The sequence below is a fragment of the Marmota flaviventris genome, chromosome 14 (assembly GCF_047511675.1).
Source record: "Marmota flaviventris isolate mMarFla1 chromosome 14, mMarFla1.hap1, whole genome shotgun sequence".
Lineage (NCBI taxonomy): Eukaryota > Metazoa > Chordata > Mammalia > Rodentia > Sciuridae > Marmota > Marmota flaviventris.
The window spans coordinates 44,883,895-44,906,586 of NC_092511.1; the positions used below are offsets into that span (position 1 = coordinate 44,883,895).

Sequence of the window (22,692 nt, forward strand, 5' to 3'; positions counted from 1 at the left end):
TTCCGGTCGTGCCGGAAGTGGTTTTCCCCCGAATTCTAAATAGTCGCTGTCGCCCCGAACTCTGGCTGTCCGACGTGTTGTGATGGTGCAATCAGGGGTCTCCTTCCAGGATCCACCGCGTGTCGTTTGTCGCGTCTGCTGCACGTTTCCCTTTTTAACAAATTACTGCTTCTCCGGGATTGTTTGTGGCTGCAGTGTCTACACCGGAGGGAAAACTAAACGAGGAAATGTGAGAAAATGCTGTCCTTCAAAGACACATGTAACTAACAAAAAGGAAAAAGTTCAAGGAAAGGTGGCGATGGTGGTACTGTACGAGGAGTTCTTTCGGAAGTATTTCGGACAGAATTTATAGTAGAGCCAGGGAGCTTGGGTTCTTAACCTGATTTATTTCCCATATGTACGGAGGTGTTTTGTCAACTTTCTTTGCCTCACTTTCCTCATCTGTAATATGGTAACGACAGAAGCTATTTCACAGGATCATAGTAAGGTTTAGTGATTTGATAAAGTGTTGATAATAGCGCATAGTTCATGTAAGTGTTTACTCTTGTGATTTTTAAGCCACCTCCCACCTATATGCCTCACTTTGAGGAGAGTGTCTTTGGGCCCGTTCCCTTGACCACAGCCATCACCGCCTCTGACTGTTAAGTGTTTTGACATCGAACACTGCCATAGTTAATGGCTTCAATAAGTTAACTCTTATATAGAAGATTTTGCTTACTCAAAAGCCTGCTTTCCTTTATTTCTCCCATAATGTAACCTCCTAATTCATGCCTCTACCCACCCATCTTTTTTCTTTTTCCTTTTTTTTTTTTTTTTTTGGCCTTCGGGTGCCTACCACAAAAGTTTGTACTAAGCCTTACTGGTTGGGGCTGGGGGTGTGGCTCGGGAGTGGAGAGCACACATAAGCAGGAGGCCCTGGGATCAATCCCCAGCCCTGCCAAACAAACAAAAGGCAAAAAAAAAGTGTTGCTCAGTGATTGAATGTAAACCTTACCCCCTAGCCTTCCCACCACCCCGCTCCTGGGGATCTTTTAATTTAAACCTAACACTCACATACTTGAAAACTGTTGAAATTCATTCCAGTTACTATCGTTGGACCTACCATTTACAAATATCTACTGAAGTTTACTTTCTCCAAGAAGTAGTTCTTTGTTCTCTGGCCTTGCAAAGCAGTTGAGAAGCAGAAAATAGATTGGTAGAACACCAAAGTAGTATTTATATCTTCCCCTCCCCCAATATTAAACGGAAAATAATCTAATTTTATGCTATAAAAATTCAAGCTATACAACAAAATATAGGGGAAAATGACAATTTTTTAAAAATGAGGACAGTAAAGGAACAGAAAGCCAACTTGGAAGAGCTCTGAATAGCTTTGATAGTGCTGAGGATTGAACCTAGGGCTTTGTGCATGCTAGGTGAGCACTCTATCACTAAGCTAGAAACAGTTGAGCAGCAAAATAACAGTATTGGATTTCAACCAAAAATGTTGAAACACACACACACACACACACACACACACACATACACATACATGCTGATATAAATTCTCAAAAAAAATAAAAAATGGACAAATCTTTCTTACAGCATTTCAAACAATATATGTATATAAGCCCCATTAGGAGGTGAAGTTTAATTCTCCTGTTTCTGTGTGTGTTTCATGAATTAGATTTAGTGCTTTCCTTCCAAAGGACAGAATATGGAAGTCAGAAAATAATAATTTAACTGGGGAGAAATACCACCTTAACCAAGCTTCTGAATAGGCTCATAAGAGATTCCTCCCCTTTTTTAAAAAAAATTTTTTTAGTTGCCAGTGGACCTTTATGTATTTATATATGGTTCTGAAAATTGAACCCAGTCCTCACACATGCTAGGCAAGAGATTCCCTCTTCATAGAGAATATTTACAGAAATAGAATCATGGTAACATAATCTGTTAGAGTTTTGTTGTTGTTTTGTTTTGGAGCAAATTTTGCTCAAAATATTGGTGAGTGATGACACCAGCAGAAGTTCTTAATTCCCATGATAAGCTATCAGGAAATAGCTCCTTTTTAAAATTTTAATTGATGAACCAGCTGTGAAACAGGAAATCAGTCATTTTATTAGGATTTCTTTCCAGGAGATATTTTAAATTATGACACATGAAACAGTTCTGTTCAGATCAAACTTCCTTTATTAAAAGGCTACGTGAGCCCCCAAATCTAACTGCTTCTTAGAGTTTGACTTCTTTTTTGTGAACTTTTATTCAGGTAAATGTTAATAAAAATGGTGTTTTTTTCTTCTGATAATGTCTTTTGTTAGTTTAACTCAAACATCTCTGTGAATAAACCTAAGAGGGTAAGGAAAAGGTTTTCATCCCCAAAGCCTTTCTCTCCTGGAAAGTAATGTAATTCTGAGGGGTGCCTACTAGGTAAGGCTCCTGTCCTCAAGAACATTATAGTTCTTATGGTAGGAAATTCCACATGGATTAAATGTTTAAATGTTAAAGATGAGAAGATAATGTTAATTATGTGATTCATTGACTTGAGTAGGAAAGACCATTCTAATCATAATTTCAAAACTAGAAGCTACTGGGGAAAAAATACTACTGAATAAGACTAGTGGTCTCTAAACTTAAGTATGAGAGTCACCCAACAGGTTTGTTCTCTTGCCATAGAACTTGCCCCCATACACAGCACAACTGCCAGTACATATCATTATAGGGGATGCTTCATTTGCTATGATCATCAACAGTGTGTAGTTCAGCTCACTGACTACTTTGTCCTGCATTATTATCAAATTAGACAGTGTCTGTTTCTGGCTCTGCAGCCACTGACATCCACACATGCAGCTGTCCACAGCTGGAACCATCATTGTAACAAGCACTGGACGGTATAAGTGCTTTACCTCTTGTTTCTGGTACACCTTCACAGGTAACAGGCTCTAACACCTCCTAAAGTCTCTCCTCCCTTCTGGCTACTGGCATATCTGGGCTGTCTTGGCCCCTGTTGGCTCCTGGCACACTTGGGCTCTCTTTTGGTCCCTGTTAGCTCCTAGCACACTGGGTTCTCTCTTGGCCCCTGCTGGTTTCTAGCAATCTAAGTCACAAGGTTGTGCAGTATCAATAACATATAGCATATGGACTGTCTTGCCCCTGTTGATTCCCAGCACCCTTAAATCTCACAGGCATGACCACAAAGCAGCCAGGGACTCTCCCAACCTCTGTCTAAATTGTTTTCCAAAGTCCACCATCCACCTGTTGTTCACAAGAGCCCTTGGCTGCTGCTGCTTGGTTTTCTGCATTACCACTGTTTGCCACTGGCCAGGCTTGCAGGTATTAATCTTCCTCCTCTTTGAACTCCATCAACAATATGGGGGAAACCAAGAGGTATTTTCAAGGTTCATAAATCCTCCTCCAACTGTACTTTGGCTTCAGAGGCTTCTTTCTTATCTTGCAACTTCCTCATCTTGGCAGTCTGCATCAGTTTTTTCTCTCAAAAAAAAGTTATTTCTTCATCCCACATCCACACTGGCCATGTATGTGGCTCCTCAGGTTTCTTTTTGGTTAAGGCGACTAGCTATAAATTAGGTGTGGGCACATTGTGTAGATCTTTGAACTTGGTGACATGTAAATTATTATGTTTTTCTTCTAGTTGATCTGGTACAAGCATACACTGAAGAATTGTTCATCTAACCAGACAAGCATGTCTGGTCATGCTCATATATCTGGGCCTCCATCTAGTAAGGATCTCTTTTTCTTTCTCTCCAAGAGCCCACCTATCTTTTTTAAATGCTTGCTGCAATCCATGTCTGTTATGGTTTAGATATGATGTCCCCCAAAAGCTCATGTGTGAGACAATGAAAGAAGATTCAGAGGAGAAATGATTGTGTTGTAAGAGAGTCTTAACCCAATCAGTGAGTTAATTCAGTTCACTGTAGATAATTTTTAATGTAACCTATTTCTTATTATTACTGTTTCCAATGTATTTGCTCTGAAGACAAAGGACTATACTCAGGATAGCATTTAATGCAGTGATCACACATATGTTTAACAAATAAATATTGCATTAAACCTGAGTTATGATAGTAGTTTTTTGTTTGTTGATCAGTGACATAGTTCTTTCACCATAGATTATTTAGCTCTGTTTTATAACAAAAGTCTTGGGTTGTAAAATCTTGGTTGCAGTATACTTGGTTGTTCAATCACAGGTACTTAAAATTAAAGAAGCCATTAGTGCTGAGGCATGGTGGTGCACACCTATAATTCTAGCAATTAAGGAAGTTTTGGCAGAAGGAGCACAAGTTTGAGGCCAGTCTGGACAATTTACCAAGACCCTGTCTCAGAATAAAAAATAATAAATGGGCTGGGAAGTAGCTCGGTGATAAAGCACCCCTTGGTTTAATCCTCAGTACCTAAAACAAAACAAAACAAAAACAAATCATTAGTGTACACCAGGGTGTGTGTGTGTGTTAGTTATCAGGGATTGAACCAGGGAGCGCTTACTACTGAGTCACATTCCCAGTCTTTTTTTAAGCTTTTGAGAGAGGGCTGGCCCCAAACTTGAAATTCTCTGGTCTCAGTCTCCCATGCAGCTAGGATTACAGGCATGCAGTGATCACACATATGTTTAATAAATAAAATGGCTGTCTGCCATTTCTTGGAATGGGTAATCTTTACTATTCAAATTTCATTTTTGGCAAAACCTACTGAAAAAAGTGAGCACATCACACCTAATATGCTAAAGCAAATCTTAAATACATTTTAATTAATTAAATATTCTTTTATATACATATGTATATATATATATATATATATATATATATATATGTCAACTAAATATATATATTTAGTTGTAGATAGACACAATACCTTTATTTTATTTTTTATGTGGTGCTGAGGATCAAATCCAGTGCCTTGCACATTCTAGGCAAGCGCTTTACCACTGAGCCCCAGCCCCAGCCCCATAATTAAATATTCTTTTAAAAAAAATTTTTTTTATATGTAAATGGACACAGTGTCTTTATTTATTTTTATGTGGTACTGAGGATTGAACCCAGTGCCTCATACGTGCAAGGCAGGCACTCTACCACTGAGCTATAGCCCCAGTCCCCCATAATTAAATATTCTTAAGAAAACAAAACAGAAAATAGTCTGAATATTCTATTGCTGGAGTTTAAACTCCTAAGTTTAGAAACTTAGGTCAAAAAAAGCTTAAAAAGAGTGACATTTGGTTACACAAAAATGAGTTTACTTCTGTAGATGGAAGCTGGAATGAAAGAAACACGATTTGGAGGATATATGACAAATGAAAGATAATTATTTATCAGTATCAAACCCATTAATATTCATTCAGTGGATAAATGAGTCAAGAAAGGAACAAAGCTAGTTCACAAATGGGAAAATAAAATAATAAACATGGAAACAGATGTGATCAGGTGCATTCAGGCTGGTAGGACCACAGACTAAACATGGAAACATATCCAGGTCCTGGGTAATCAGAAAAAAATGCTTATTAAAAAAAGAAAAAGAAAATTAAATTACAGCCGGGCTTGGTGCACAGCCTGTAATCCCAGCAATTCATGAGGTAAGGCAGGAGGATTACAAATTCAAGGCCAGCCTCATCAATTTAGTGACATCTTGTCTCAAATCAAAAATAAAAATAGTGGGGATATAGTTCAGTGGTGGAACACCTTGGTCTCAATCCCAAGTACTGTTATAAATAAATAAATAAATAAGTAAATAAAATTAAATAAATAAAATTTTAATTTAGAAATTATATATACATATATGCAATAATCAGAAAAATGCATATTAAAAAATAAATGGTCCCTTTTGTCTGTCAAATTTTAAAATTATATATCTGCCAAAATGTAGAAAAATGGGTTAATTCATACATTGTTAATATATTATAAATAAGAATAATTATTTTGGAAAGCGATTTAGAATATTAGAATTCATTAACACAGGATGTCCACCAATGCAGAAATGATAAAGAAAATTATTATCCTGGTTTGGGGATGTAGCTTAGGGGAAAAGGACTGGTGTAGCATTCATGAGGCCTAGAGCTCCACCCCAGTACCTCAAAAATAACAAAAACTAATAAAAACTCTTAACAAAACTATGATTTAATACATATCTATTAAAATAGGAAAACAGTGTAGAAACAGGAAAATGCTTGTAACTGATAAAAGCAGGATACAAAACTGTGTATATATGAAGGTTTCAATTATCTGAAAAACTTTCGTTTATACAAAACAACAAGAATAAAAGAAACAAGCACAAGAATGGAAAGACAGACCTAAGTAGCAATAGCATTATAGGAACACTGGAGTTTGAGTGATCTTTACTCTTGTTTTCCAAATGCCCTGTAACGGTGTAATGCGATAAATTTTGTTGTTGATCTGAATTTACTGAGGCCATGGGAAATGACCTGTTGTTTCTATAATCAGAAATAAAACAACTGCGTGGGGGTGGGGGATGTAGCTCAGTGGTAGGCACAGCACACAAGGTCCTCCAAGGTTTAACCCCCAGCGCCTAGAAGGGGGAGGGGTAAGCAAATAAGCAAACATGGACCTTAAAAAACAACAACAACAACAACAAAAAAAAAACCCACAACTTAAAAGTCTAGGAGGCAGATAAAGCTGAGAAAATTGTGTTATCTAAAGTCAGTTCTGGGTGAAATTAATTGTAAATTCAGCCCTGATTTCTTTTTCTTTTGCAGCTTCTTCCAAGGCTCCTGGTAAAGACTCATTTTGCAAGTGATAAGAGAAGTTACCCGAACTCACCCACACAAACATTGAACGTTCCCAGGTTCCGTATGAGATTTGAGTCTTAATCTAAATCTCTAAGTGAAACCCTAACGTGGAATTTCATGCCTCACTCAAGTGGTGAATGCGTGTTTGCCAGTATAGCTGAAAACACTGCACCAAGATGTTATCAAACTACCAAGCAAAAAGTGAGTCCCGGTTAGCGCTGCAATGGAAATGGATTCTATTTAAACGAAAAACGTGCGGACCCAGGAAACTTTCGGCCGGATCTGGGGGCACTGAGCGAATACAGTAACCTCCCTGCCGCAGGCAGGTATTAGCGCGTGGAGACGTAGGCTGGCGCAGAGTGGCAGGGCGGCGCGGCCCCGCCTCCGGAAGGTGCGCACACTGGGCTTCCGGCTCGGCTGCCATCCCTCCCGCACTTCCGCCTCAGGCTGTCGGCGTGGCGGTGGAATGGCGGGCTCTGAGTTGCGTGCAGCGCTGGAGCAGCGACTCGATGCCCTTGCCATCCGCACCGAGGTCGTGGAACACCCCGAGGTGAGGCTTTCGCGTTAGGCGTGACTACAGGGATAGCCCTGGCCAGAGCAGGTGCTCGCTCACTGCAGGTCCATCCGCCGAGGCCGTGGAGATCAGGCGTTCCAGGGGTGATGTACAGCAGAGTGCTTTCGATTAGGACTGTAAGGTTGTCCTGAAACTTGTTTTCTTCTTGGAGTGACTTGATCACATACTATGTTGAGAACTAGTTCAAAATATGGAAAACTTGTGCATCTAACCGGTCTGGTTGTGGTCAGTTTGTCCACTTTGTGTATATAAAGTGATACAAAGCACCAAACCGCCTATTTAGTGGCCCCTACGTACAGCCGGAGGTGAGGGGTTGATATTTTGCAGTCATGGATCAGTTTATCACAAAGGTTACTCTTTTCACTTTACCAGCATGGCAAAAATCACCATTCCCTCCAAAAAAAAAAAAATGGTTGCGAATATGCACATTTTAACATTTTTTAAGACATATTTTTAGATGTTGATGAACCTTTATTTTACTCATTTATTTATATGTGGTGCTGAGAATCGAACCCAGTGCCTCACAGGTGGAAGACAAGAACTATACCACTGAACCACAACCCCCAGCCCTTAACATGGTTTAATGTACTAATGTGAATATTTGTACGTTTCCTGAAACTAGTGTAACTTGAGTGGTGCAGGGGCATAAAGCTTACCCAAAAGTGACAGTCGATAATGGCTAAAATGGCGATCTCCAAAGACTAGAATACAAAATTAGTATTCCTTACCTTTACAAATCCAACATCAAGACTGTTTTTCTGACCTTCCTCTCTTCCATATGGTCTCTGACATCCTCGCCCCCCACCTTTTGGTACTGAGGGGTGCTTAACCACGGAGCCACATTCCAACCCCCAACCCCCGCTTTTTGAGATAGGGTCTGCTAAATTGCTGAGGCTAGGTTTGAACTTGCAAACCTCCTGCCTCAGCCTTCTGAGCCACTGGGATTACAGGTGTCGCTAGGATTACAGGTTGTGCCACTGTGCTGGGCTTTACCTGTGCATATTGCCAGATTTTTTTGATGCTTTTTATGTAAGTTTCCAAGTCTTATGCAGCTGTCTACTTTTAATACCCAAAGTTTAAAGTTTTTTTTTTTTTTTTTTTTGGAATGTGAGAGCATGCTTGGCTGCACCTTGGAATGGAACACTGGTCTAAAGAGAAACTGCCTGAGATCCTAAGATGAGGAATTGAGAAAAGGGATTGTAAATATTTCATAATGTGTAAGTATGTATATATGCATATTAATTCCTAAACTTCTCATATATGTGATTATTTTGTAGGTGTTTACAGTTGAAGAAATGATGCCTCATATCCAGCATCTGAAAGGAGCACATAGTAAGAACCTATTTCTTAAAGACAAAAAGAAAAAAAACTATTGGTTGGTGACAGTTCTTCATGATAGACAAATTAATTTAAATGATCTTGCCAAACAGTTAGGTGTTGGGAGCGGAGGTCTGCGATTTGCTGATGAAACAGTCATGCTTGAAAAACTGAAAGTTGGTCAAGGCTGTGCCACACCTCTGGCCCTCTTCTGTGATGATGGAGATGTAAAATTTGTTCTGGATTCTGCTTTTCTGGAAGGTGGACACGAAAAGGTATACTTTCATCCAATGACCAATGCTGCAACCATGGGATTGAGCCCTGAAGACTTTCTTACATTTGTGAAGATGACAGGACATGATCCCATAATACTAAATTTTGATAAAAATTAATGCTCCGAATAACTGTATTTCTGAAAACTGTCTTTCTTGTAATTTTATTTTTTTAAAATGAATTATATATAAGATTTATTGAATCTTTTAAGAATTCAGGCCTAGAAGAAAACAGGCCTTGGGGTGAAGGTAAGGACATGGAGTTTTTATTTTATTTCTGGTACCCTATTTTATCCCCTACTCCCCACTTTTTTTTCCTGGTAATGAAAGTGAGTACCAGGAGGCAGGAACAGGGGAGAGAAAGGGGAGGTATTGGAGGAAAAAAAAATGACCATATTATATAGTTATATTGTGTGCCTGTACAAATATATAACAATTCACTATTTAAAATTATATGAAATAAAAATCAAAAAATTGAAAGTGATAAAGTAGTATCTTTGGTTTTGGGATTGTGGCTCAGTGGTAGAGTACTTGCCTACCATGCATTGAGGCACTGGGTTCCATCCTCAGCATCACATAAATGTAAAATAAAGATATTGTGTCCACTTAAAACTAAAAAGTAAATATTAAAATAAATAAATAAAAAAGATGGAGTTGGGCGAGGTGGCACAAAACTGTAATCCCAGTGATTCAGGAGGCTTAGGCAGGGGGATCACAAGTTTGAAACCAGCCTCAACAACTTAGTGAGACCTTAAGCAACTCAGTGAGACCCTGTGTCAAAATAAAAATGAAAAAGTATGGGATTATAACTTAGTGGTGAAATGCCCCTAGATTAAATCCTCAGTACTGAAAAATATAAAAGACATACTGAGGTAGTTTTAGTCAACTCAGATCCTGTTTTCCATCTCCTATAACAGTAAGTCATTACAGGAATGCCTTAAACAATTAGGAACGCTTAGCTTTAGCTAGCTTACATCTTTAGAATGCTTATTGTACTTGAAAAAGCAAGCTGAAAAACAGTGTGTGTGAAATTTACACATGGTAATGTACATAATACAATAAAAAAGGAATATATTAAATTGTTATTATTTCGGAAAATGGGGATTAAGGAATAAGGATTCCCCAACAAGATAATTAAAACAAACATGGGAGAGAAGGATAAAAACTCCGTTGTTGGGTGTTCCATTGATTTTTATGCCATTAAAAATGATTTATTATCTGGTTCAGAGGTTATAAATCTGAACATACTTCCACAAGTTTCTTCTGTCCTTTAGGGTATTTTACTACACTATTTCTAGGATTTTACTCATTTTCTTTCAGTTATGACATCTGAAATAGTATAAAAGCCTATAAAAATGTAGTTGGTTGTCATATAGAAACTAGTTAAAAAAACCAGAAAATTTGACTTTTTTTCACTTCACTTAGAATCAAACAAAAGCCTTCTTTAACTGAGGATCTGACATGGTTTAGATTACAAGAATTCCTGTTGTGGGTCATTAAAATTCACATACTTTTCTCTAGTACATAATCAAATGGGATGTTACTGAAAGGTAAAATAAAGGTAATGATTACCTGACTGTAAGGTTCCATGTTAGTTTTTAACTAGTCTGTACTGTATTTCTGTGACAATAGTAATTTTAGGTTGCTTTGCACATAAAATGAAGGAATAAAATCACAATTTGAGGACCTTGAGAAGCTTGTCTGATGGTGAAAACAGGTCTAGGAGGTCTGATTGCCTCCCAAAGTCTGTAATTTTGTGCAGTCTAGTACACTGGTCCCCACTTCTCTGCAGTTTTGCTTTCTGAGGTTTTAGTTACTCATGGTCAACCACAGTCCAAAAATATTAAAGTGAAAATTCCTGAAATAATTCACAAATTTTAAACTGGGTGTTGTTCTTAGTAGCATGATGAAATCTCACATCTCATCCAGCTTGGGGTATTTATCATTTCTTTTTCCAGTGTATCTATGCTGTACCAGCCCTGTAGTCACTTAGTAGCCCTCTTGGTTAGCAGACTGACAGTGGGTCAACCGTGTTAGGATCAACTGTAGTGGTATCAACTGTGTTAGGATAACTGTAGTATTGCTGTTCAAGTAATTCTTAGGTAGTAGTAGTCTAATGCTTTGTTACAATTCCTACATCATTGTTACAATTCCTACTTCATACCTCACCCCCCTTACTTCATCACATTATTTTTATCATTTGACATCTCATGAGTGAATACAATAAGATATTGAAAGAGATTACACTCATGTAACTTTTACTATAATATGTTATAATTATTCTATTATTGGTTACTAGCATTAATGTCTTACTGTGTCTATAAACTTTTATCATAGTTATGTATGTTATAGGAAAAAACAGTACATATAGAACTTGGTATTACTTAATACTTTTATCAGGGATCCACTGGGTTTTGGCCTATTTGGGGGGCCAATATATGTAAACTGTATTTATACCTATTTTGGGATTGAGAGAACTGACAGACTCTTCACTTTCTCCCCAAACCTCTAATACTCATCCCAGTATGATAAGAGCAAAGTAATCTGAAGTTAGGAATTACATTTGAAAGTAGTTCTCCAGGGTACAGAATGACACTTGGTTAAAATTATGACTTAAAAATGATTACTACTTCTTGTAAAAAATCACCTTTTATTTTTTATATATCAGTCTGAAAAGTGAATGTTAATCCAACTTTTTAAAGGAGAAACAAAGTTAAAAGCTAAGTTGAAAATGAATGTTTTTAAAAGACAAATCAAACAATGGTGCCTCTTTTCACGAGTTGGATTTCTATGGCTGATATTAAGTATTGCCAAGTAATAAACATTTTGCCATTCAACTCCAAATTCTCATCAGCATTAGTTTTAAAGGAAATGTTACAGTTATATATTGATTTGGTATTTAATAACAGTTGTAAGTACAATGGCAAACACTGAAGAAAGAACCCTTAGAAAAGAAAAAGGCCATTTAAAATCAGGTTTTGTTAATGGGGGTTGTAAGTGCAACATTATCCGTTAAGCGTTCCTTTTAAGGCATTTCATTATCCAAATAACATGTACATCAAGTTTGTATGTTATAAAATGGGCTCCTTTTGTATTACTCATTCAAGGCTTTAAGAAAAAAAACACATTTTGGGATTAAGCAGTTGAAAAGAAAAACACAAAATTCACTTTTCTTTTAAAAAGTAACTTAAAATACAAAAGTAATTTAGAATACATTATTATTCCCATTATAATTTCAGATTTGGTACAGTATCATTTTCATTTCCTGACATAATCTGTTAAGACAGTACAGGTTGTAGAACTTGATCTGTGAGGTGGCTGCAATTCTATTACACGCACGGTGGTTTTTTAAAATAGGCCCTTACCATGCCTGGCATGAAAGGTGCTACATACGAACCTGTCTTATAAACTCTTTGGTAACCACCAATTCAAAAACTTGGACCAAAACATTTCCACATGGCTAGATTTGAAGCACATGATTACAGCTCTAGGCCAAAGTTATTACCCTGTATATTGAATTTTTCAGTTTCCTTAGGGGTTTTAGGTATTGATTCAGAGTAGAACCAGAAAATTAAAAGTATGTCTGGCTCATCAGGAATAGGCCCTGGTGAGTTTCCAGTTGGCTTTACTATTTTGTTTGACAGAAGTTTATGTATGTAAGGTAAAAGAGTGGCTTCCTACATGTTTGCTTCTGGCGGTAGCTTTTGGAGAAAGTAAAATATTCATGTGGTTATTATCTAGTCCTTTCTTGAAATGGTATGAAAAAGGTGATGAATATAATTGAGAGTATTTGTTATTTTTACAGTCTCACTATGTCCCCTTGTTTGATTCTTTTCAATTGTCCTTTTAGATCAGCCTTTTTAAATTTAGTACTTCAAAGGCTGTCATTCAGCATTTTCTGTAGAAACAGTAATGTGCTGGTTAATTCAGCAGATTCTCTATTTTAGAATATTAGTATCCTGGAGAGGTGAAAGTGTGATATTCATCTTTATTGGGCCACCTCACACTCATTAAATTTCAACTTTTCAGTAACAGTTCTGGGATGTGTCCTAGCTGTGCAAATTAGATGCTAGTTAATATAAATCTAAGTTACCCACTTACTGTATTTAGCTAAAACATAATGTCTACATTTACTTTCAACTTACCCAACCAAAAATAAATTTACATTTTTTACATGCAAAGTGTCTCTAGACTGTCATGATACCCATTTACCAATTTGATACTTGAATCAAGGGAGTCGTGATAGAGAGATCTCAAAGTCTAGAGAATAGATTTTGAATATTTCTGTTGTGCAATATTTGTATTTCAGTAAGAATCCTTTGTATTTACATTTATATAGCACCTTTCATCCAAGAGTTTCAAAGAGATTTAACTTTATTTGGTGGCAAAACCTACGTTAATGATGACACTGAGTTAATAAATCCAAGTTCTCTAATTTTCATTTCTATTTCTGGTCAGCTAAACATGCTGTCTCTCTTTCTTTTTTATTGATGGTCTTTCCAAAGACAACTATAAACACAACACTGCTAACCAAAAAGAGAGACAGATGGACGGAAGGGGAGAGAGGCTATTCTCATGGCTACTGGGTTAGTGATGATACACACACAGTTCATAAACCACATATTAAGGAATAAGGAATCATTTCTAAAAAGTCCTTTAGAGCTGGTAATGAGAGCCTAAGAAGTGTGCTATTAAAATAAAAAATAGTCAATATCTTATTTCAGAAGACTATTTGATATTTATTGTTAAGTAATGAATTTGTATTAATGAGTATCAATGCAGTTTTTTGGACTTCATAAGAAAATAAAACTGTGATATAAAAATTGGAACTACTAAAAAATGATGTTTCTCTGGGTTAACTAAATCTACTTTTTTGTGCTTCTTCCAAATGTTTAAGGTAACAAATGCATACAAATATTTCAAAAGTACCTGTTATTCAGTTTTCAACTTTAATGTAATATTATAAAGAACAAAAACAGAAAAGTTCTTATTAATAAATGATAACCTTAATAATAAATGAGTTCCTGGCAAAATGCAGATCGTAATAAATTATTTACATTATTTTTGCCATAAGAAAACTTCTTAAGCAACAGTCAGCTCTCAAGTTAAAAAAAAAAAAAAAAAAGAAACATACGTAGCCCAACAGTAAAGAAGTGAAAGAGTGAAACAGCTTTACCTTGGGAATGCTATTCAGTGGAAAACCATCTTATTAAAAAAAGTTTCAGAAAAACACTTTTATCTTGGATCCATATATGGAATGCTTAGTGTAGCTTAGTTAGGAATATGGAAGATTAATATTTTTATAACTCCTATCTCGTTATGAATTTTCAGATTTATCTTATAAACTGAATTTTTTGCAGTGCATCAAGATAACTGACTTTAAAAAGAAAAAAAAAAAAGTACCAACACATGCAGTCTAACGAAAAAAAGGCTCTGACATGCCAAAACAATTTTCTCTGTATCTTCATATATAGTACATTCCACAAAATACTACAGCATTTAATTTAGATTTACACAACTAAATATAAATGGCTAGATTTGGGCTAATACTTAGCAGAAGCATTAAGCAAACATAGATAAATTCATAAACAAATGATGAGAGAAGTAGATTGTTCCTGGAGTACTTCTTTTAACACTTGACCTTAAAACACTTGGTCCTTAGTGAGAGAACGTCCTTTATTCAGTAGAGCTTAACAATACAACGTATAGTTAAGTCCTAAAACCTTCTAAAACTTTTGGCAGTTGAATCCAGTAGTGCTCCTTGATTCAAGGAAGGAATGAAGGTTTGTATTTCTTGCCTGCTCTATTCACGAAGGATTGTTTAAAAGTCTCCTTAAAGATTTAAAAAAAAATGGTTCCTATAGTTGCTAGGTGTCTTGTTACTTCAGAAATAAAGGCTTCATACTGAGAAACTGAAGGACACTTTTCTCTCTGTATTTAGTTGAAAGGCAGAAAGAAGAAAGAAAATATAAGAAAAGCTTGAAGATAAGAGGGATACTAACTACAGAACAGCCACTATGAACAGCATGCACCAGATACTTCAATGGGAATGAGAGAGTGACAGAAAATGAGACAACTTTTCTTTATAGAATAGGCATCTAGTTTATTCTCATTAGTTATCAACAAAATAGTGGGGGAAGCTCTATTTTTACCATAAAAAGATTATCATTACTCACCAGAAAAATTAAATTTAAAGTGAAGGGAAAAGAAGAATATGTAAAGATTTGTTCCCTGTCCTGACAGGCAAAAACCTAGGGCAACCAACTAATCTTGTTTTACTAGTAAACAAGACAGAAAGTCAACCAATTAAGCAAGCAATATTTACATCTGTTAATGCAATATGCACTTGTTCTCAACTTAATTTGGTTAGTTTGTATAAATGAGACTAATCTCATTTACATTATAAGCAGTAAACTCACCACTTGGCCCACATGTCATGTAGTGGGCAATAGAATTAGGAGCTTTGTTGCTCCCTAGACCTGCTTTTTGAATGTCTGCTTTCTTGTACTTTGTCCACATCTGCAGGAGAAAAGCAGTTCATGTTATTTATTCAAAGTTAAACAAAACAATTCATGAAGATTAGACACTAAAGAGTTCTCATTGAGTAGGGTAAGGAGAAGGAAACTGTAACTGGGAAATTTATTAACCTGATAGACATCTCATTATTTAAAGATGATTTTCACACTTAATTCGTTAATTTATTTTTCAGTATTGGGGACTGAACTCAGGGACACATTACAAATGAATTACATCCCTAGCTGTTTTTATTGTTTATTTTGGGACGGGGTCTCACTAAGTTACTTAGGCCCTTGCTTAAGCTGCTGAGTTGGCCTCGAATTTACAATCTTCCTGTCTAAGCCTCCCATGTTGCTGGGATTACAGGCATGTGCCACTGCGCCTGGCTTAATTTTTAAATTTATTTATATAATTATGAATTTATGTATTTATTTATTTAGTTCAGGGCTGAGGATTGAACCCAGGGCCTCACAAATGCCAGGCAAGGTGTCTTGCACCGAGTCACATCTCTAGCCCTTGATTTTTATATTTTAAAGCTACAAACATTATAAAAGCTATCACTATTTCTTAAAAACCTATAACAATGACATTTTTCTGTGTGTCAGGCTCACATGCTTTATTTAGTAAATATTTGTTTATTTACCAAATGGTTACGTAACATACAGTTTTTTTAAACTTTATTTTATTTATTTACTATTTTATGTGGTGTTGAGGGTGCTGAGAATCAAACCCAGTGCCACACATGTGCTAGGCAAATGCTCTACCACTGAGCCACAACCTCAGACCTACATACAGTTTTTAAAGTAAACTATAATTTTGCATATAACAGAAGCATCCAGAATGAAATATTTGTATTATTTACTAAGAAAACTAGGGTTGAGTTATATTTTTTAAATAATATGCCACTCATACTGATTACAGCTAAAATTGTTTTGCTCAAAGTGGATCTATAGCATGACATTATGTGTATAATATTGCACAAATCATATGGGTATAACTTCTAGAAACCTAACTCAGGAATATAAAAGCTATTTAATTTCATTGTTTATAAAATTGAATAATTTTGAATCTTCAAATTGTTTTCAAATAAACCTTTGTGAAGCTGTAGATATTCAGGGAGGTGTCTTAGAGAAAATAAGCGCAGCTGCTTAACTGAGTCTGAATTGATTTATCTTAAATTTTCTTTTGCCATCTACGTAAATTTTCATTTACAGAAAGTATTATGCTAATTTAAACAAAATTTTTGGAGGCAATGGTTCTGTACAATTTGTAAGTTTTTTTCCCCCACCACAAAAATTTTACTTCAATTGCTCTGAAGTAACGGAGGTAAGATACTAGTTTTGTTTTGGGGAAATTTCATGACTCCATGGCAGGTGATGGTTTCTGGAGGAAGTCTAATCTGCATTCGCAGACAATCTTCAGGACTCATGGAAATGTTATGTATTTGTTCTACATGCACAGTGTATATATTCATTTTGAAAATATGCTATATTATCTATACACATACAATTATTTGGGAGGAAATACTTCTTTCCTATAAGTTTAATTGTAAAATAACCACATTAATATAACAGTACATGAGTTTTAAATGTATTTTGAATGAATAAAGTTAATATTTTAAGTTTAAAGTATTATGGGTAGATTTATGATATCTAAAAAATTTGAAATACTTGCAAAACAATCTTTGACTCAATATGGAAAAGGAACAACACTAATTGTATTTGTATCATATATGGCTCCCATCTAAGCTATATTTACCATTAAACTGATACTAGGTGATAAAAAAAGACTATAATCCCAGTGATTTGGGAAGCTGACGGAGGAGGATGGCAAGTTTGAGGTCAGCCTTGGCCACTCAGTGAGACCCTATGGGTTGGAGGGGAGTAAAAGGGAATGGGAATGCAATTCAGTGGTACAGCATCCCTAAGTTCAATACCCAGTGAGAGAGAGAGAGAAAGGAAGAAGAAGAAGAAGGAGGAGGAGGAGGGGGAGGGAGAGGGGGAGGAGACAGAGAGAAAACAGAGGGAAAAATAAATATTAGTACCCAAAATTTTGGAATGTTAGGACTAACTGAGCAAAAACTGATAGTAAAATAGAATGAAGTATTCATGCAGAAAGTGTAGTAGGTGGTACTAAAAAAGGTGAAAATTTCTGATTTTGTACATCTGATTACCTAGATGTAAGGTACTGGACCAAATGGAAGGAGCCTAGTCTGTGAAATGATGTTAAGTATGAGACTTAATTTACCAAGGATACACATTTCATTAAGCAAAGATTCTCTGTGATTTTTCCTCTAGTCCAATAATAACAGCTTAATAATCATGAATATAAAATAATAATTAATTCTTTCTTTCTTAAAGTCACATTTCAAGGCATTCCTTCCAGATTCCAGGCTGAGTTATTTTCAGTAATAGTTAGGCTCAACCAAAATGGCAAAAATATTCCAAAGACAGATCTAAGATATATTCCTCCAGATGTAAGTGAATCAGGATTACAGTTTTTTCCCTTAATATTCTGGGAATTAGAAATTCAAGTTTATCTGGTTTGCTTTAAAAGTTATATTAACATAGAAAGATAATTTAGAAGTGTATGACAGGGCTGAGGTGTACCTCAGTCAGTGGTAAAGCACTTGCCTAGCATGCGCGAGGCACTGGGTTCGATTCTCAGCATCATATAAAAATAAATAAATAAATAAATAAAATAAAGGTATTGTGTCCATCTACAACTTAAAAAAAAGTTTACGACAACGGAGTTAAGAGTTTGCAAATATTATATTTATCTTATATATCGTGTTTTTTGCTACAGCGTTTATATTTGTTTTTGTTCTATAATTTGTCTTATAAAAACACATTTGTTTGTTTAAATGGTTACAAGTCCTAATTGTACATTTTAGCAAAAATGTATTAATTTTAAAAAACTGCTTTAAGGACATACATACATATTTTAATCATTAATTACAGAAGTGATGATTTTCACTTTGTAAACTTGCTACCCTTTTGAAATAGAAGGAAAAATACAAAAATTTCGAACACACTGAGTATGATTGTTTATTTCTCTTTGAGTCTATAAAAAAGAACTAGAAAAACTACTGTGTTAACTGGTTCCAAGTAAATAAATCATCTTGAAGGAAAGATAGTACTTAAACTGTTGTATTTATCAGGAAAATGCAAAGAAGAGAATTAGTACAACTGCTTCTAGTCACTGTGTAAATGACATTTAAATTTGAAGGGGTTTTCAATGGGTAACACTAAATTTATGAATATTTACAATGTCTTAAATCTGAACAATGTTTTATAAACATGGGCATCATTAAAATTTGCTACACAAAATGTTAAATTGCATTATTAACTATTTCTTTGTATGCACAATAGACAGCATAGTTAAACTATATAAGAAAATGATTTTTTTACATATTTTTCTTACTAATACTGTACATGTGCAATATAAAGTGCACATTCTGGGGGTAAAAAGGAGAGAGAGAAAAGTAGGAGCAGAAGATGAAGAAGCAGAGTGAGTGGACATTTGCTTTTTGTAAGCAACAAAGGAAATATGACTTTGAAATGTCTTACTGGAAACAGAACATGCAACTATTTTAACATGCATAGGATATCAATGTAATAACCTCTTTATCAAGTGACAAAAAATGTGAAAGAGGAGCACATATAGTTGAGGTTTTTAAAGTCATGCATACAATGTACAATGTAATTAATATTTCATGCAGGCTTTGGTGTGGTTACACATTTATGTATATATACATGCCATCACATACAGCTGAAGACAATGCCACAATTTTCAAATTTAAAAAAAAAAAACTAGCCAAATGATACTTTTCAATAGCAGCTCTTCAAATCAGATGAGAGAAGCACAGTGCATATTAAAGAACATCAAAGTATTGTGCAAATTTGATCATACACAACCATATTCATACCAAACAGTTTGATTATCCTCAGAAACCAACAATGCAGCTTCTGTGTCATCAGGATAGAGGCATGCAGGAATGATAAGGTTATTGCTATCTATAGAGGACTGTGAGTTACTGTTACTAGGGTTCTGACTATCAGAACACTGCTCATTATCTTTCTTTGCAGCTTTATCCGAAGGGGCAAAAACCTGGTCAGTATCTCTGGTGACTGATCTGAGAGGTAACCCACTTATGTTACTAACTAATTCTGTATTCAGGGATAAGAATGGCTGAGATGAATGAACCATACTAAGTGATCCTATGTTATCTTTAGTTGCTATTCCAAATGCCTCATTAGATACATTAAAAGTAGCAAAAGTTTGGTTTGGAAAATGTGACTTTTCTGTTCTTGAGCTTCTAGTCAGGGCAGATAGAGACTCAAGCATATCTGTAGCTAAATCATTTTGGGCATGAGAATCTACAGCACATGTTGAACTGTGAAATGCATGAGAGGACCACTGGTGTAAATGGTACTCACTAGATGCTGCAGTGATGTTGCTATCAGCAGCAGGTGGAGGTGAATCAACTGATACAGGTACTCTACTGTCCTTGGTCAAAAAATCATGGATGCTTGTCCTTCGTGTAGTTCCTTCGGCAGTAGAGATCACACTACTTGCACGAGGTAAAGTGGCATAAGGATTGCTATCTTTTGATTGTCGTGACAGAGAGGTTTCTTTTACTAATTTTATCTTTCCTTGAGTGCCTGGTGTAGTTTTTCCTGAAGAACTAATGAAGTATGCATCTTCAGTCTTTCGAGGACCAGATCTCACAAATTCAGGCTTAGTTGTCCGTCTCTCATAGAAGTCCCCTGGGGCTTTTCCACTTACTGACCTGGCAAGACCAGAGCTAACTGGTTTGTCTTTTCCCAAAAAGTCAGAAGAGACAGACAAACTTTTCATTACTTCATCTAAGAGATTCTCTTGGCTTGAGGACTTTAACTGTTTAAAAAAAAAATAAAACAGATCAGTAAATACAGCCATGTTTTGATTTTCCTGATATACTGAGCTGTATGATATACAGATGCTGGTAATTCTTAACACTCCAGAATTTTTTTAAAAAAGCTCTAAAGTTCAAACAGATATTTAACTTGTGGTATTCTTCTTCTTCTTCTTTTTTTTTTTTGGCACCATGGATTTGAACCCAGAGGCACTAAACCACTGAACCACATCCCCAGCCCTTTTTTATTTTGAGACAGGATCTTACTATGTTTCTTAGGGCCTCCCTAAATTGCTGAGGCTAGCTTTGAACTTGCAATCCTTCAGCCTCAGCCTCCTGAACCCTGGGATTACAACCACTGCACGAGGTGATATTCATGTTAATTAAGGTCATCATACATAAAACTAACCTGTATTGAGGTAAGCTTGTTGCTTTCTTCCAAAAACTGTTGTAGAGTAACAATTTCACTTCCAGGGGAACCAGTTTTGATTTTGTGATGTGCTCGACTTTCTAGTGTTTCAGGCATTTTGTGCTGGAGCACTGGACTTGATCTGGTCTGTCTTTTCAAGTACTGGATTGGACTGCTACCACTGCTGGACCAAGTCTCATGATCATGAAGCAGGCTAAATTCTCCACTGCTGTGGCTTTGTGGCCTGCTTTGGTTATTAACTGCACCTGCTTTTGGAGTAAATGGTATGTTGAGACTTCAGTAATAGAGATGAGATTAATACTACATAAGCAGTAATATTTGTTGATGGGACTCTTACTGTATGAATAGTCAATCTTATTTTCAGGTTTTATTTAGAAACGCTTAGTAAACCACATTAATCTTTCATCAGTTTAACAACTATCTGTCACAGCTTGCTTCCTTATTTTGTCAAATTGACAGATATTTTAAGTTCCACGAGGACAAAAATTTGCTTTTACCATAATTCTCAGAGCCTAAAGAGAACCCCTTACATAGAAAACATTCAACATACTGATGACTAAATATATGAATAAACAGATGAGTGAATAATACATTTTTAAAAATTCAGGCTCAATTAATTGTAAAATTTAGTCAAGAACATGATTACATGAATTTTAAATTATTTCAAGATGTTAAAATCTAAAACTGTTCTGAATGCAAAAAGAAAAAAAAAAAACAGAGGTAAAACAAGAAAAGATTTCTAGTTCTTTGTTTCTCTGTGAAGTTCCCTTTACTTATTTGAAGGTTCTGTTCATCCTAATTGAATACTTAAATTAAAATTTAAATAACACACACATAAGGTAAGTCAAATGGAGACATGATACAGTTAGTTAGAAAACTCCAGTAAAATATGAAATCAAATATTTACTGTTTTATTCTTTTCTTAATGAATCATCTTATTGTTCCTACTGTCCACTGTTGGTATGTTGCCTACATAGTCTTATAAGACTCAGTTGAAGGTCAATTATACAGAATTAGTTAGTTCTGGAATAAAGCTCCTTAAAATTGATACTATTCCTAAAGAGTACTGATTTATTTTGATCAATAAAAAACTGTATAACACATCAAAACAGAAAATGAAACATTCCATGGTTTCCTAATTACAGAGAGTAAAGTGGGAGATGAAAGAATTTATCCCAACTTATGTAACATTTCACAGCAATAGCATTTTCTTAAATTTTCAAATAAAAAGAAATTCTTCACAGTTTATACTATGTTTTCTTACTGGATATAATATGCTTGTAAAAATTTTTTTTAAATCCCTCAAAATCAGATATTTTACATCACTGCAGTATGGCATAGCATTCATGATGAAATTACAACTGAGACAAAATAATTTTATAATCCTCAAAGCACCAGAATATATTCATTATATAATTTGATAATTCTGGACTATACAGGATAACTATAATAGATTGGTTAAATAATTCCAGCATCTGAAAAGGCAGTATATCTTCAAAGAAAAAGATTTTAGTCAAAGTTTCCATACATTTAACATAAAAGCCTCACCTCTGAATGCATATTTAAGAAGTGACGAAGAAGTATTGAAATAATTCTTTCTATGAGCAATATGCATCCATACAGTTCTTGTGCAACACACACACACACACACACACACACAGACAACTGCTTTTCAAATTAAGACTAACAAAGCTTAATTTTATTTTGTGGATAAATTAAGCTAAAAGTATTTCTAAAATATGATTAATGTAAGTTTAAAGTACATGAATCATAAGAAAATTAAGGACAATCACTTAGATGTCCAACAAAATGTAAGTAAAATAAGAACCTATGAACAATTTTTATGTACAACATGAATATTTTATCTGTGAAGATGAAAAACTGAAACCAAAATAAATGCTCCTGTTTTTACATTAGTATTCATTGAAATACATATGTATTACAATGAAAAAAATA

At 35.3% G+C, this 22,692-nt stretch overlaps 2 protein-coding genes and 1 long non-coding RNA gene across 10 annotated transcripts in view; 2 read left to right on the forward strand and 1 right to left on the reverse strand.

Moving 5' to 3' along the window:
• The first annotated feature begins 17 nt into the window (after positions 1–17).
• On the forward strand, positions 18–10,082 carry LOC114091916 (prolyl-tRNA synthetase associated domain-containing protein 1). 2 transcript variants are annotated; one of them, XM_071601588.1, is made up of 4 exons: positions 18–229; positions 3,629–3,716; positions 6,698–7,280; positions 8,582–10,082. In XM_071601588.1, exons 3-4 carry the CDS (start codon positions 7,197–7,199, stop codon positions 9,011–9,013), a joined length of 516 nt encoding a protein of 171 aa, XP_071457689.1. In that variant the 5' UTR covers positions 18–229; positions 3,629–3,716; positions 6,698–7,196; the 3' UTR covers positions 9,014–10,082. The 2 variants fall into 2 exon arrangements, with proteins under 2 accessions (XP_071457689.1, XP_027790273.1); XM_027934472.2 differs by lacking the exon at positions 18–229 and having other exon boundaries at positions 2,989–3,716.
• A 1,441-nt stretch (positions 10,083–11,523) lies between these two features.
• The window catches only part of Ccdc88a (coiled-coil domain containing 88A), a 125,786-nt gene continuing 114,617 nt past the window's right edge, over positions 11,524–22,692 (reverse strand). For 4 of the 7 annotated variants that reach the window (XM_071601583.1, XM_071601582.1, XM_071601581.1 and 1 more), the window contains 2 exons: positions 20,716–20,984; positions 14,848–20,308 (listed from right to left, as the gene is read on the reverse strand). In XM_071601583.1, coding sequence (XP_071457684.1) covers positions 19,316–20,308; positions 20,716–20,984 — 1,262 coding nt within the window. In that variant the 3' untranslated portion in view covers positions 14,848–19,315. Of the gene's footprint in view, positions 14,825–14,847; positions 20,309–20,715; positions 20,985–22,692 lie in introns of those variants that run through there. The other 3 variants (XM_027934374.3, XM_027934372.2, XR_011704344.1) reach the window with 2 other exon arrangements.
• LOC114091856 (uncharacterized) overlaps positions 20,722–22,692 on the forward strand; it is a 42,757-nt gene continuing 40,786 nt past the window's right edge. Inside the window, exon 1 of the long non-coding RNA XR_003582569.3 lies at positions 20,722–20,999. This is a non-coding gene — a long non-coding RNA (uncharacterized lncRNA). The remainder of the gene's footprint in view (positions 21,000–22,692) is intronic.

What these genes read in the sequence shown, in the direction of transcription:
- LOC114091916 (XM_071601588.1), top strand. Translation starts at nt 7,197, where the DNA reads ATGGCGGGCTCTGAGTTGCGTGCAGCGCTGGAGCAGCGACTCGATGCC. An exon ending in AGGTCGTGGAACACCCCGAG is followed by an intron (nt 7,281 to 8,581) that starts GTGAGGCTTTCG and finishes ATTATTTTGTAG; the next exon opens with GTGTTTACAGTTGAAGAAAT.